The sequence below is a fragment of the Lepidochelys olivacea genome (assembly GCF_965140295.1).
Source record: "Lepidochelys olivacea isolate rLepOli2 genome assembly, chromosome: 1".
In the NCBI taxonomy this organism is placed as follows: Eukaryota; Metazoa; Chordata; order Testudines; family Cheloniidae; genus Lepidochelys; species Lepidochelys olivacea.
The window spans coordinates 338,122,900-338,136,987 of NC_140411.1; the positions used below are offsets into that span (position 1 = coordinate 338,122,900).

Genomic DNA, 14,088 nt, shown 5'->3' on the forward strand with positions numbered 1-14,088 from the left:
CACATTCTCATTCAACTGCTTAAAGCAGCGATTTTCAGCCTGGGATCTGTGGGCCGCATGTGGCCCAATTAGCACACAGCTGTGGCCCAGCTGTGCTAAAAAAAATTCAAAATTTGCTTCTCTGGTCTGAAAGGGAGCAGGGCTGGTTGTGGAGAGACAGTTTCTGGCAGCCTGCTGGAATACTCTTGCCAGCAGGGTGCGGGTGAATGGGTCTCTGGGCAGTTTTGTGCGGGAGAAGGGTGCTCTGAGCAGTGAGGGGATGGGGAGCGCTGGGAACTAGGGGTTTGTGGGGGTGCTGCAGCACCCCTAGGTTTTAGGCTGCCCGGCCCCACACAGCGGGGTCCAGTGTCTGGCCCCACACCCAGGGCTCTGCTCCTGGCCCCACTCTGTGGAGGGGTCTCTGGGCGGAGGTTGCTGGGCATAGGGGACTGTGGGGAATCTTTTTGGGGGGGCACGCTGTGGTTCTCAACCTGCGGCCCATAATGATAAATGGGTTGAGAACCACTGGCTTAAACCATAGCTCAGCAGTGGTGCTAGCCTCTCAAAATTCACCAGAACAAAATTAATGGAAGCCAACAGTACGTTATTTTCCCATACTACTCATCAGCTATGATTAGGGATTTCTATCCAACACCATTTCTTTTTTCCAAAAGGGTTAACAGTAAATTTAAGACTCCATGGGCCCAGTTCTAATCTCATTTACACCAGTATAACTCCAGCAGAACTCCAGTGAAATCACTAGATACACTGATGCAAATGAGACCAGAATTTGGCCCCTATGATTTATGAACACATCATTACAGAAAATGAAGAATACACTAAATAGGAACAAATTGTACATGTAAAACTATAAAGTCATAAATCCCCACCTTTGTTTATTAAGAGTCTTTAGTTTTCACAAACAAAACTAATACTGTTCGTTATATATAAAAGTCAAAATAGAGAATAGGAACATACATATAATGCATTAAAAAAGGAGGGGGAAAAACACACATTAAAATCCATTAGCATTCACAATTCATATAATATAGGCTTGATGTTTAGGTATAGTAAAAAAAAAAGCATTTTCTTATTCAACAGATGCATTCTCTATATGTATTCCAAATCCAATATTCTTACTTCTCTGACAAGACATGCTGTGTTTTCAGTGGGGAGCTCTGTTTAAAAACTGATGACATTATATGCTCTCCAAATAAGTTTTTATTCCTTTTTACTGTTGGTAGTACTGCAGAGCCAATACAGTTCTAGGCGTGGGAGCTGGATTCTGTTCTGGCTCTCACATCACCAGAGTTCTTAATTGGGCAATAATTACAGAATCTTTACTTTTTGGTGACTAGAGATGTAATAAATTATAATGCTTATCTGTCATGCAGATAAAGAAATTGAGGCACAGGGAAGTTAAGTGACTTGACCACACTGAGTCTATGGCAGAGCAGGGAACAGAAGCCACGGGTGAAATCCTAGATCAATTAAGACAATAGCAAAACACATTTTAACTTAAATGGCACCAGGATTTCACTCCAAGATTCTTGAGTCCCAGCTCTATGCTCAATCTAATGGATAACAACTTTACCTGTAACATTACTCATTTGAGTTAGATGATGTGGGAACCAGAAAGAACCCAGACTGATTGCCAGATCCCAGGTTGAGCTTGCAGTCCATGTGGGTTTGGGAGTCCAGCTTTTGCATTATAAACTGAGTACATCTGATATGGACTAAATTTGAGATGGACGTCACAATGCCATTTTGACAGCTATTTTTGCATGTAGAATCCAGAGGATTATATCAAAAGGATTAACGGAAGATAAGGAGCTACAGTAAACAGAACTAAAGATTGGAGTGTTATTTAATTTACATCAGTTCATGTAACCCACATGTGCCAGAGTTTAATAGCTTTCATTGCACAGACACCAAACTAAGCAAAGACAGCTGCAAAAAAATAAAATGGACTATATGATAAACCACTGCTGTTAGAATTCTGAGGTCTGAGCACCCTCACCAGCAAGTTGAGCAACACTGGAATCTGTAGTTTCATTCATTTATGTGATCTTCAAAAGGATACAGCATTGTCAAAAATGTGATTTTTTTTTTCATCCCACAGTACATTGCCCTTAAATTTTCAGGGTAAAGGACAGACACTTCTGCTTCTAATACCACAACACAGAGACACAAATCTCTTTCTTTTATTCAAAATTGTGGTGTTTAGGTCTGGAAAAATATTAATCCATTTATTCTTTAGCTGCTACCAGTATAACCCCATCTCTTTCTGTCACTAAAACCAGAATTATAATTGATGTACTTCCAAAAAGATATTAGATTTCACCTGACACCTTGCTGCCCAATATTCCCTTCATCCCACCATGTGTTTAACTCCTCATAATCCTCTTTAGTTTTTGCTGTCCAACATCCTGTATCGTTGGCTAGTGAATTTTACCAATTCACTAAATACTTTCTCCTTTAAATCATTAATACTTATATTAATAAAAAAACCCCACAGAGCTGTGGGATACTTCACTATTTACCCCTCTTCGCTAAGAAAGATATTTATGATGACCGTTTCTCATCACTTAAACATCTTTTAATCCATAGCATGGTTTTGGCCCCTACTCCCAGGTCATTCAATTTCCTTTAACAAACACTAATCCAGGGTCTGACATCAACTCCCTCGTGATCTTGTGGATGTCACTTAACTTTTCCGCCTCAGTTTTCCCATCTGTAAACTGATGATAATAAGTTTACCTATTTACCTATCTCCCACGGTTGTGGTTAGAATTAGTTAGCTACTGTCAGTAAAATACATTGAAGATGTAATGCACTAAATAATGATTAGCACTTCTAATTATATGGACCTCATCAAAAGCTCTGTGAAAATCCAGTGCTGAACAAACATTATTACTCCTCCCCCAAAAAATGTTCAGCTGTATTTAAAAACAGCACAAATTAGTTCAGAAACCTTGTTTAATTCCTTACATTTTATAAACATCAAATAGATTAAAGCAACATACTTACAACAAACAAAAACAAAACCACTGTAGTTGGGATTAACAAAATTAATAAGCATAAACTTTCACTTTATGGACTTCTTTGTCTTCACATTCCCTTTGCTTGTTGTAATAATAGAAAGTATTGTCCCTTCTTTGAAGTTTCTTCACAAATCCTGTTTCTGGCCAACGATCCACCTGTAAACAGAATGAAAAGAATATACATTCATCTTCTGAACATGCTGCCACTGAGAGAAAACATCCATGCAGAACACATCACAGGAGACGAGATATCTTTATGTGGATTGTATTTTGGTGAATAAATTGGTTTGTAGCTGATTGGTGCTTTATGATTAAATTGGTTAACTCTAATAAAGATTAAAAAACATAAAACATCAGAAACTAGTTTCTAGTCAAAGTTCTGTATGGTATAAAAACACACAAACAAAAAACCAGCAACACTTCACTACGTCAGAAGAGAGCATGAATGATCCAAAGGTGATGTGATGGAAACCGTAGCACTTGAGTAATCTAAAACTGGACTGGACAAAGCTGTTAGAAAATATGGTGTAGAGAACAGGAACCACCATTGTCTGGTGCAATGGAGGTTATTAGACTTAACAGGTCTTTTCCTCTCTAATGTCTATGATTCCCCTTGATTACCCAATGGATGCCTTCCTTTTACTGTATAAACAAGAGTTAGTCATTCAAAAATTCAAGTGGCTGAAAGATTCCACTTCTTATGGAAGGATTATGTGCAAGTAAAAGGTACTTCGGCACCTTTCTAGGCATGAAAAATAGACATATCATTAGTTTCATCATTTTCAAACAAACAAATGAGCCATATGTCAAATCAGGAAAGTTAGTGTCAATGGACCCAATCCTGCAAGGTGCTGAGCATCATCACCCATAGCCTTCAATTCAGTACTTCACAAGATATTTATTACATTGTAAAAAGTGCAGACATTCAATCCTTTTAATTAAAAAGCTTTTGGAAGTTTCTATGGCATTAGGTAAGCACCTGCAGCATGAACAGCTGTAGTATTTCCTATTGTCTTGAATCCTAAATATTAATTTCTCACTTCTGATCAGCAGGTATAGATGTCATTAGGGATATCAAACCAGATTGCATTTGAATTATATCTCATAAATGGTAGTTTTATTACTCAGCCCAGTATTTAAATGTACAGATCTGCTGGCTGTTTGGGTTATTTTTCTAAACGTAAGTACCATATAATATTCCTTGTATCTCCACTCTTAGATCTTGTACCTTCTATGACAGCAAAAATGAGCCGTATTTCAAAATGTGATCAGTTACAATATAACTGATGCTAATTCCACCAAAGTTTGATATAAACAGAGCTCCACATGGTTTTTAAGTTGGAAATTATTTTGTTGGGAGTGTCCCTCTGCCAATGGGATCATAGTTTGTTTTGTGGCTTGTACCCTGTAGCAGTCTTGACTTTTATCTTATATAATTTATTAACTAGAGGGATCCTACCATTCTCATTAAAAGATCTACCTAGACTTCTGTGTAAGCATTTATACTATACTCTTCACCACAGAATTTGAGCCCAATACAAAAGAACGAACTGCATCTTCCCTGTATCAGAGGGGTAGGCGTGTTAGTCTGTATCCACAAAAACAACGAGGAGTCCGGTGGCACCTTAAAGACTAACAGATTCATTTGGGCATAAGCTTTCGTGGGTAAAAAAACCCCACTGCTTCATATGTGTGGAGTGAACTTACAGATGCAGACATACATATACTGACACATGAAGAGAAGGGAGTTACATTACTAATGGAGAAACAGTGTTAACAAGGCCAATTCAGTCAGGGTGGATATGGTCCACTCCCAATAATTGATGAGGAGGTGTCAATACCAAGGGAGGGGAAATTGCTTTTGTAGCGAGCCAGCCCAGTCCACACAAGAGATCCACTTCCTGGACACTACAGTGCAAATAAGTGATGTTCACATAAACACCACCCTATACCGGAAACCTACTGACCGCTATACTTACCTACATGCCTCCAGCTTCCATCCAGGACACATCACACGATCCATTGTCTACAGCCAAGCCCTAAGATACAACTGCATTTGCTCCAATCCCTCAGACAGAGACAAACACCTACAAGATCTTTATCAAGCATTCTTAAAACTACAGTACTTACCTGGGGAAGTGAGGAAACAGATTGACAGAGCGAGACAGGTACCCAGAAGTCACCTACTACAGAACAGGCCCAAAAAGGAAAATAACAGAACACCACTGGCCATCACGTACAGCCCCCAGCTAAAACCTCTCCAGCACATCATCAACAATTTACAACTTATCCTGGAAAACGATCCCTCACTTTCACAGACCTGGGGAGGCAGGTCCGTCCTCGGTTACAGACAGCCCCACAACCTGAAGCAAATACTCACCAGCAACCACACACCACACCACACCACAGAAACACTAACCCAGGAACCAATCCCTGTAACAAGCCCCGTTTCCTACTCTGTCCCCATATCTACTCTAGCGACATCATCAGAGGACCCTGCCACATAAGCCATACCATCAGGGGCTCTTTCACCTGCACATCTACTAATGTGATAATATGCCATCATATGCCAGCAATGCCCCTCTGCCGTGTACATCGGCCAAACTGGACAGTCTCTATGTAAAAGAATAAAGGGACACAAATCAGATATCAGGAATGGTAACATACAAAAGCCAGTAGAACACTTCAATCTCCCTGAACATTCAATAACAGATTTAAAAGTAGCCATCCTTCAACAAGAAAACTTCAAAAATAGACTTCAAAGAGAAACTGCAGAGCTAGAATTCATTTGCAAATTTAACACCATTAATTTGGGCTTGAATAGGGACTGGGAGTGTCTGGCTCACTACAAAAGCAATTTTCCCTCTCTTGGTATTGACACCTCCTCATCAGTTACTGGGAGTGAACCACATCCACCCTGACTGAATTAGCCTTGTTAACACTGGTTCTCTCTTCTCTTCATGCATCAGAATATTTATGTCTGCATCTGTAATTTTCACTCCATGCATATGAAGAAGTGGGGTTTTTTACCCACAAAAGCTTATGCCCCAATAAATCTGTTAGTCTTTAAGGTGACACCGGACTCCTCGTTGCATCTTCCTTTACACCTCTATTTTCAGTAGGTAATAATTCAGCCATGCATTTTTAAAAAATTTAGTTCAGTAGTAACTTTTCAAAGACCACTTTGCATAGTTACAATAATATATGTAGGTAAAAGAAGCAGTAGCTCACCAATTTTAAAGCCTTGAGTGTGCCTATCATACTGATTTAAAACATGAAACTTGGTGAGAGATTGGACACCAATATAGTTTAATTTGTTTCTGGTATTTTGAAAATACTTCAAACTGTTGATTTTTAAATAAAGGAAGGTGGCAACAAGACATCAGTAGTACTAAAGGTTTTCTTTAATGCAAACTCTATATTTCAAAATAATGACATAGTAGGTCTGAATAGATTTTTAAAAGGGATTTTGAGGAACTGCATGATTTAGGAGGTAAATAATGGAATATAGAGCCTATCACCTATAGGTTTGTTAGTTTGAATCCAGAGTAGATTTGTAGCTGTCTGGCATCTGGTGACTAACCAGTAGCTTAGGTCATATGCAATGAAGTTTTCAAGGTACAAGATAGAGTTCTTGATGTTCTCAGTAGAGAAGTATCTGCATTACAACTACCTCCACCACACCCGGCATCAACTTTCTCTACTGTTGACATTTTCAAGAGAGAGGCTAAGTACTGCATATACAAGGAGTCTGAACCAACTCCCATACAATTCAATGGTAAACCTTCCACTAATTTCAGGGATGCTGGATGGAGCCCATGGATATTGAACAATCTTCTCATCCTTAAAAAGGGGGTATACCACATCGGGGGTGTACACATTGGCAGAGTAGTGTGTGGAAGCTGGCCATGAGCTGCCCATGCCATATCTTTCACCAGCATTAAATTCTTTTTTTTTAAATGAAAAAAATCTCCATTATGTAATAAAAGCTCTGACATGTTTAAGTATGTAACTGATGAAGAGGCAGCACATTGCAGGCTTGCTAGAGTTGCAGTGTCAAGTAAAATAAATGTATTTGAAAATCAGTTATTCTGCACTTCTAAAACTACCTAAAGAACTAAAATTGAATTTGATTAAAAACAAAAGCAAATGAAAGGAAATATACTGTGTGCCTCCATTTTTATTTCACTATTTAATAGGGAATAGAGAATTAAAATACATAGCCCCTGCACAGTTACAAATCTTACCATATCAACTTGCTTCACTTGTTTATATTCAATTTCATCCCTGTATCCAGCTTGCTGAAATCTGTATAGATTCTCTATCTCATCTGACCATTTTTTGGCACGACTTATAGATTTTGGTTTGATGTCAGCGCTAGCCATGGCTCCAGGAACTCCACCAGATATTTTGCTGAAACTAGGTTTTAAAAATGATACATATAAAAACTGGAGCAAGCCATATTGTTGAAGTTCTACATAAAAATGGGTAGAACAAAATTGGCAAACATAGTAAACAAGTTATAGTCAGTCAAAAAAACAAAAACAAATGCACCCCACCTCAAAACCCCAACGTAAAAACTAGTATGTTAAAAATGTCCAGAATCACATTAAATACATGCTGTTTTCTGGAGTAAATCCATATTGCCTGTATTTCAGTTTCCAGATATGTAAACTATTATAACGCCATTTTCCAGGGTATGCTCAAATTACTGATGACAGTGCTCTTTGGAATTCACATGGCTGAAGGGATCCCAGGGCTAACTCCATTGAAGTCAGCAGAGCTGCTCAAGTGATGAATTTGACCTAAGTTTCCAAATCTAGACCAATTTCAATATGTAACAGGAACCAGTTTTGTCTTCTAGTTCACCTCTTAATGTCATTGTATTAATTTTTTGAGTATATCTTTGTGACACTGAGCTAGAAAGGGTTAAGTGACTAGCCGGCTAAATGACCCAAATTCAACCTTTAAAGACATATTAGAAAAGTATATAAATGGTAACTAAGGCCATTCCTTATAAATAGCAAACAAAGCCATGTTAGATAGATCTTTGAAATGTAGACTTGTATTGTTAGAGAATTAGAAGAAGATACTGTTCATATTTGTCTGTTTACCAATAGCTGTTAGATGTTAACAACGTAACCAGAAGGTTCCTGTCCATTACTATATTTTATTGATTCAGAGATCAATAATTCAGAGGGAATATAACATTTAGATGAAACTTGGGTGTAAAAATGTCATTGTCAATATTTCTCTTTGAAGTTTGTAGTAAACTGCATGTCTTAATGGCAGGACCAGCTCTAGGCACCAGCAAAGAAAGCACGTACTTGGGGCGGCACAATTCCAGAGGCGGCATTCCGGCCATTTTTTCTTTTTTTTTTGCTTGGGCAGTTGCGCTCTCGGAGCTTGGGTCGGCAAATTTTTTGCTTGGGGCAGCAAAAAACCTAGAGCCGGCCCTGCTTAAAGGATAATTACCTTATGCTGATGAATATAACTAATTACGTGTGTATACACAGGAAACAGGAATTTTTACGTCAGAACCAGATCTGCTTAAGTTTGGTCTGGGGAAGCTTGAGTCGCAAGACTGAGGTCTCCAGCTCTAGTGTGGATTACCCTGCTAATTCTCATGGAAGAATCTGAACAAACTCTATACATGAACTGCTGTTTGGACTAGAACCGGATGAACTTATTCTGGAAAGACCTTTTTGCAACTCAGCAGCTCACTATCTTTACTATGAAACTGATCTAAGAACTTTATTCATATCTGTATGTATAATGATCTTTTGACCACAATACTCTCTTTTCTTTTTTAAATAAATCTTTTAGTTAATAAGAACTGTCTGTAAACATGTATTTGGGTAAGATCTGAAATATTCACTGACCTGACGGGTAATGTGTCCGATCCATTGGGATTAGCAGAACTTTATATATATTGAACAAGATTTTCAGTAATCTTCCTCATATTTGACTTGGCTGTCTGGGTGGGAGCCCAAGTCTGGATTGCTTTAAGGGAACTATATTTTTGGCTTCTGGGTAATCAGTAAGGTATTGTAGAAGATGTTTTGTTGCTGGCTTGGTGAGTCTAATGATTAGAATAACCATCAGTTTTGCTTATCGTCTGCCCCATTCTTTGTAGTTTGCCCTGATTAAATAATCTCAGTGTGGCCATTCCAGGCACCAATGGTCACAATCTTATTCTGCTAATAGAGAGCACTTTTCATTTACGCAGGAAGAAAAATACGTCAAATGCTACAACATCTGATGGATTTCTTTGGTCAATGGGCCAAATTCTTCTCATAATTACTTAGTGTCACCATGCTGCAGCTGCATAATTAGGAAGAGTTTGATGTATTTCCAAGAATCTAAGCCTTCATTTAAGAAAGTTTCTAGACTTGATGCTGATGAAGATAAAAATCCTTTTGGGTCATGTGCTCCCATGGCTCATAGGCTGAAAAAGAGTAGCAATTGACTACAAAACCTGCCTCAAAATCCTACACACAACTGAAACCCTTTATTTAGTATGTGGTTCAATTCAGAAGTCAGTCCCCTCAAACCACTACGGAAGAGAAAATAGGAGTTATTGCTTGCATGGCAGCAGTTATTTGGGAGTGGTTGAAATCTGCATTTGTATCTGGCATAATAATTTACAGTGGATTCTTTGCACAGAAAGACCATCAGCAACCAAGGAAAAGGGGCATAATCTCAGTTTGCATGGGGTTGAGTGAAGATCTGTACATAAGTATACAGATACTATGGCCCTTTTCCAAATATGCTGCCATATATGTGGGGTAGTTCAGCCCTCTACAATTATTATCTCTCTTTAAATGCCAATTGTCAATAATTACAAAGAGTTTTTCTCCTCGCACTACGGGACGCCACAATACAAATTAACCTACTTGGCACATATTGGTAGCTGAGTCTTGGAGATATTTCTCCTGATTGCACTTTTTTACTACAAAGGGAAACATGACCCAGTGTGAATTAATAAGCACTTTGGAATCCTTCTGGAAGAAAGATGTATAAATTGTAAGCTATAATATAGAACTGTTATACTGCTGACCAACTGAGCCTGCAGAGAGACAGACCAAAGCAATGCTAGCAAATGAAGTATATGATTGGATCTTAATAAGGTATTAACACTAAAGGTCTATTATGGCCACTTACATGTCACTAGGATTAACCATTTCTCTGCTAAATGATATATCAGGGTCATCTAGCAAATGCACTTGTCCAGTGCAACTGGATATACATGGCACATACTGACTATCCACTAATTCAAGCAGACTTTCCATAAAAGCTCCTGTGAAAACACAGGCAAAACATACATATAAGGGCACAGACAATAGAAGCTCGGAGCCTAAATACTTTTGAGGCTCTGGGCCAAAGTGCCAAGTCAGTGCATGCAAGTAAAAAACAAACATCACCATTTTCAAGCTGGTATGTCAAACCTTTTATTTAAGTTTAATAGATAAATCACTGATACTGACGTGCAGTTGAGACAGCCCAGAGTGATGTGTCAAAAAGCTCAATTTGCCAACAGACACCACAGGGTTACCATTCTTATTACTCTTCTAATTTAGGGGAAAATTGTGCAATTTCACATCCCAATGTGTGGTACTGGGAAATACTTTCTCTGTAATGGCAATCACTGTACATCAATGAATAAATTCTGTAAGTGGTGGAATTCTGCATCTTCTTGGGTTATGTATAGTAGTCAAACACAAACATCCTAGAATAGATGCATGCGCACCATGAAGCAGATTACTACGTCTGATTGCCTGTGTTTTAAAAGTGTTCTGCTGGTTCCCACTTTCACCAAGTCGGTTATGTAACCACATCTCTCCCCCTATTTCAGAAAGGAAAAGGAAAGGACAAGTCTACTGTGACACAAATCTGTGCATAGAGGTCAGCACCGTTTGGAAACCAGCCTATCTATCCTCTGAACCTTGTAAGTTCCTCTTATGTTTGAACATATTTATGGCACCAATACCCAAAGTAGGAGTCAGGTAGTGATGAGTAGAAGCACCAGCAGCCAGGTCAGACCATTTCAATTCAGTGGGGCTCTACTGGCAAAGGAGTTGCCAAGGGGTGAGAGAGAGACAAGATAGAATCTGCCCGGATAGGACCCCACATTGTGTTTGACTCCCTGTTATTAATTATATGTATTCTGGTAGTGCCTAAAGATCCCAAATAGGGTTGAAGCCCTATTGTACTGGTCACTGTACACACACAGAAGATGGTCAGACATACAACCCCATGCTCAGGGTGACCATCTACCTGTGGCTGTCAGAAGTCAGGAGGGGAAGACAGGGGTGGATCTCTCCAAAACTGCCCTGTTCAGTACACTCCCCCTGAAGCTCTCCTACAGGCCACTGTCAGAGACAGGATAGTGGGATAGATGGGCTATTGGTCTGACCCACTAAGGCATTTCTTATGAGTCCTGCCCTGAAGAGCTTACAGTCTAAAAGACAAGATGGACAAACAGATATAGACAAACAACAAAAATACAAGGCATCAAAAGTACAGTGTAATTCTTTCTCGGTCCCCCTCTGCAATAACAACCCCTGTCCCCGCCAACCCTTGCAGCTTTGCCAACTCCAAACATGCAAAATCCATGAGTCAGGCCCCACCAAAATCATGAGAGTTGCTTTAAAAAGCATCAGATTTTAAAGAACTGTAACTGTTTTCTTATCATTCGCCTTCTGAGCTGCTAGGAGGGACACTTGGGTCCGGTTTTTAAGCTTTTCTTGGAAACCACCAGTCACAAAATTTGTGGTTTTTTTTAAACGAAAGAGGAGAATCTCCCCTAAACCCATAACCACAGGAGCTGACGCTTTAAGGAAAAATCCCCCCTTAACCCCAGCTCTCCAGGAACTGTGCCTTTAAAGAAAATCCCCTCCCCCAGTCCCAGGATTCCAGGAGCCGGGGCTTTTTAAAGGAACCCCAAGGCCACGCTGCTCCCCTGAGCCGGGGAGGGAGGGGGCGTTCAGCAGCACCCGCTCCCCTCAGGGCTCCGGGGCTGGGCGGCCTCCACCTGCGGTGAGGGTCGGGACAAGGGGCGCCGCGCGCCACTCACCAACGGTCTTGCCGGGTCGTTCCCTCCCTCGGGGCGGGCGCCGCCTCTTCGGGTCTGACGGCGGCGGTTGTGCGGTTGCCTAGCAACCTCCGGCGCTCGAGCCAGGCCGAGAGAAGCCTCCCCGGCGGCTCTGGCGGAGCCGGGGCCGACCGGCAGCGAACCCCGGGAGCGGGGCCAGCGCCACGAGCTGCGCACGCGGGGCGGGGCAGCGCAGTACTTTGGCAAAGGAATAAGGACTGTAAGGGGTGCAGATGGGTGTGTGCTGTAAGAGACCCGTGTGTTATGCCTCACACAGCTCGGGCGGCTGGGGACCATCCTCCCCGTGCTCTCACTGCAGTCAGCCGGAGCTTTGCCATGAGCTGAAATTGGAAGATCAGGCTTCTGCATAGAGCTTGCACCCTGCATCCCAAAGCACTAGATAGGAAACGTTTCAGAGTAGCAGCCGTGTTAGTCTGTATCCACAAAAAGAAAAGGAGGACTTGTGGCACCTTAGAGACTAACACATTTATTGGAGCATAAGCTTTCGTGAGCTACAGCTCACTTCATTGGATGCATGCAATGGAAAATACAGTGGGGAGATTTATATATGTAACCCTTCTGCCCGTCAGAGTTGGCAGCAACAAGGGCCGGGTTCAATATCTAGGGGTTCCATTCCAATAACACAATGCAAACCGGCTCGAGCCCCCACCCAGTGACCTGGGAAAATATATACCACCCCCGCTGGGCGCCTCCAAGAGGCAATACTTCCCCTCTCGCAAGCACATAGTCTGAGTGTAGCAAAAGTCTTTTAATAACAGAGAGAAACAATGTGGCATTATGTTGGGGAAACACCCCCAAGAGGATTCATAACACAACCCATGAGCAAAAACAACCCCACCCCAGGCAAATTGGGGCATGCCCTTTTCCCTTTGGTTCTTGAGTCCAGCAACCCCAAATCACCCAAAGTCCCAAAAGTCCAATGCCCCAAAAGTCTCTGTCCCTGGTCAGGGCAGCCCCAGAGTTCGAAAGTTTATCGGCGGAGCTTTACCTCCCAACCTGGGTGGAAATGGGACGGGGGTAAGAGGCACCTTACGTGATCTGAAGCTGACCGCCCCATAGCTCCATAGCGGCGCTCCGCCAGCCGCCCCACAAACTCCTTCGCTCAGCTGCGCTCCGCTCCACCAGCCGCCCCACGAACTCCTTCGCTCAGCTGCGCTCCGCTCCGCCAGCCGCCCCACAAACTCCTTCGCTCAGCTGCGCTCCGCTCCGCCAGCCGCCCCACGAACTCCTTCGCTCAGCTGCCCCACGAACTCAGCTCCACGGCCCACAAGCAGCTCCTGCCATCCACACACTGCTCCGCGTCGAACTGCTTCACCAGCCGTCCCGCAAACTGCTCCACAATATATCTTCAGGCTCCCCCACTACTTAACACAACACTCAGTGATTTCAGCTCTTAGGTGAATTCAGCTTATAGTAGGGGAGCCCCAGTGCTGGTGCACTGTCAGCCCAAAGTGAGCTCAGCAGCCTATAACTAGACTTCTAATGAAATCAAAATTAGCTCTGATATTCCACAGTGGAGAGAGGAGGAAGTGCAATCAGCATGTAAGGCCCTCACCAAGGGGCCCATGCCACCAAGTACTACTACTTGTCCCCAGCCTCTCTCCATTCACACAGTTTTGGAACCCATGACCCTTGCCTAGCGAGTGCTACTTAGTTGATGGTGAATCCCTCCATCATAACAAAAGGCCACGTACAGTTCCAAGCACAGTTCCCATAATCAGGGTAATAACAATTTATTCTTCCTGCCTCAATAACAGAGACACTGGGGATCCCACAGCAGCCAAAGTGACCATTTGGGCAGCTATGGTCTCATTCTAGGCGTGGTGGGTGTGCCTATGCAAATGAGATCGGCCCCTGAAGTTCTTTTCCACAACTTGCCACACCTCACCACCAGATGTCAGGGTGGAGCTCATCCTGACACTGCTTACATATATATAGAGAGAGAACATG

At 41.8% G+C, this 14,088-nt stretch overlaps 1 protein-coding gene across 1 annotated transcript; it reads right to left on the reverse strand.

Annotated features, from left to right (window-relative positions):
• Positions 1-943: 943 nt before the first annotated feature.
• On the reverse strand, positions 944-12,264 carry MEIG1 (meiosis/spermiogenesis associated 1). The gene is made up of 3 exons (XM_084625429.1): positions 12,100-12,264; positions 7,271-7,442; positions 944-3,179 (listed from the first exon to the last, which is right to left on the reverse strand). Exons 2-3 carry the CDS (start codon positions 7,406-7,408, stop codon positions 3,051-3,053), a joined length of 267 nt encoding a protein of 88 aa, XP_084481555.1. The 5' UTR covers positions 7,409-7,442; positions 12,100-12,264; the 3' UTR covers positions 944-3,050.
• Between the last annotated feature and the right edge of the window lie 1,824 nt (positions 12,265-14,088).

Coding starts and splice junctions, on each gene's coding strand:
- MEIG1 (XM_084625429.1), bottom strand. CDS start 7,408: ATGGCTAGCGCTGACATCAAACCAAAATCTATAAGTCGTGCCAAAAAA. Junction 3,180..7,270: donor AAGTGAAGCAAGTTGATATG/GTAAGATTTGTA, acceptor TTCTGTTTACAG/GTGGATCGTTGGCCAGAAAC.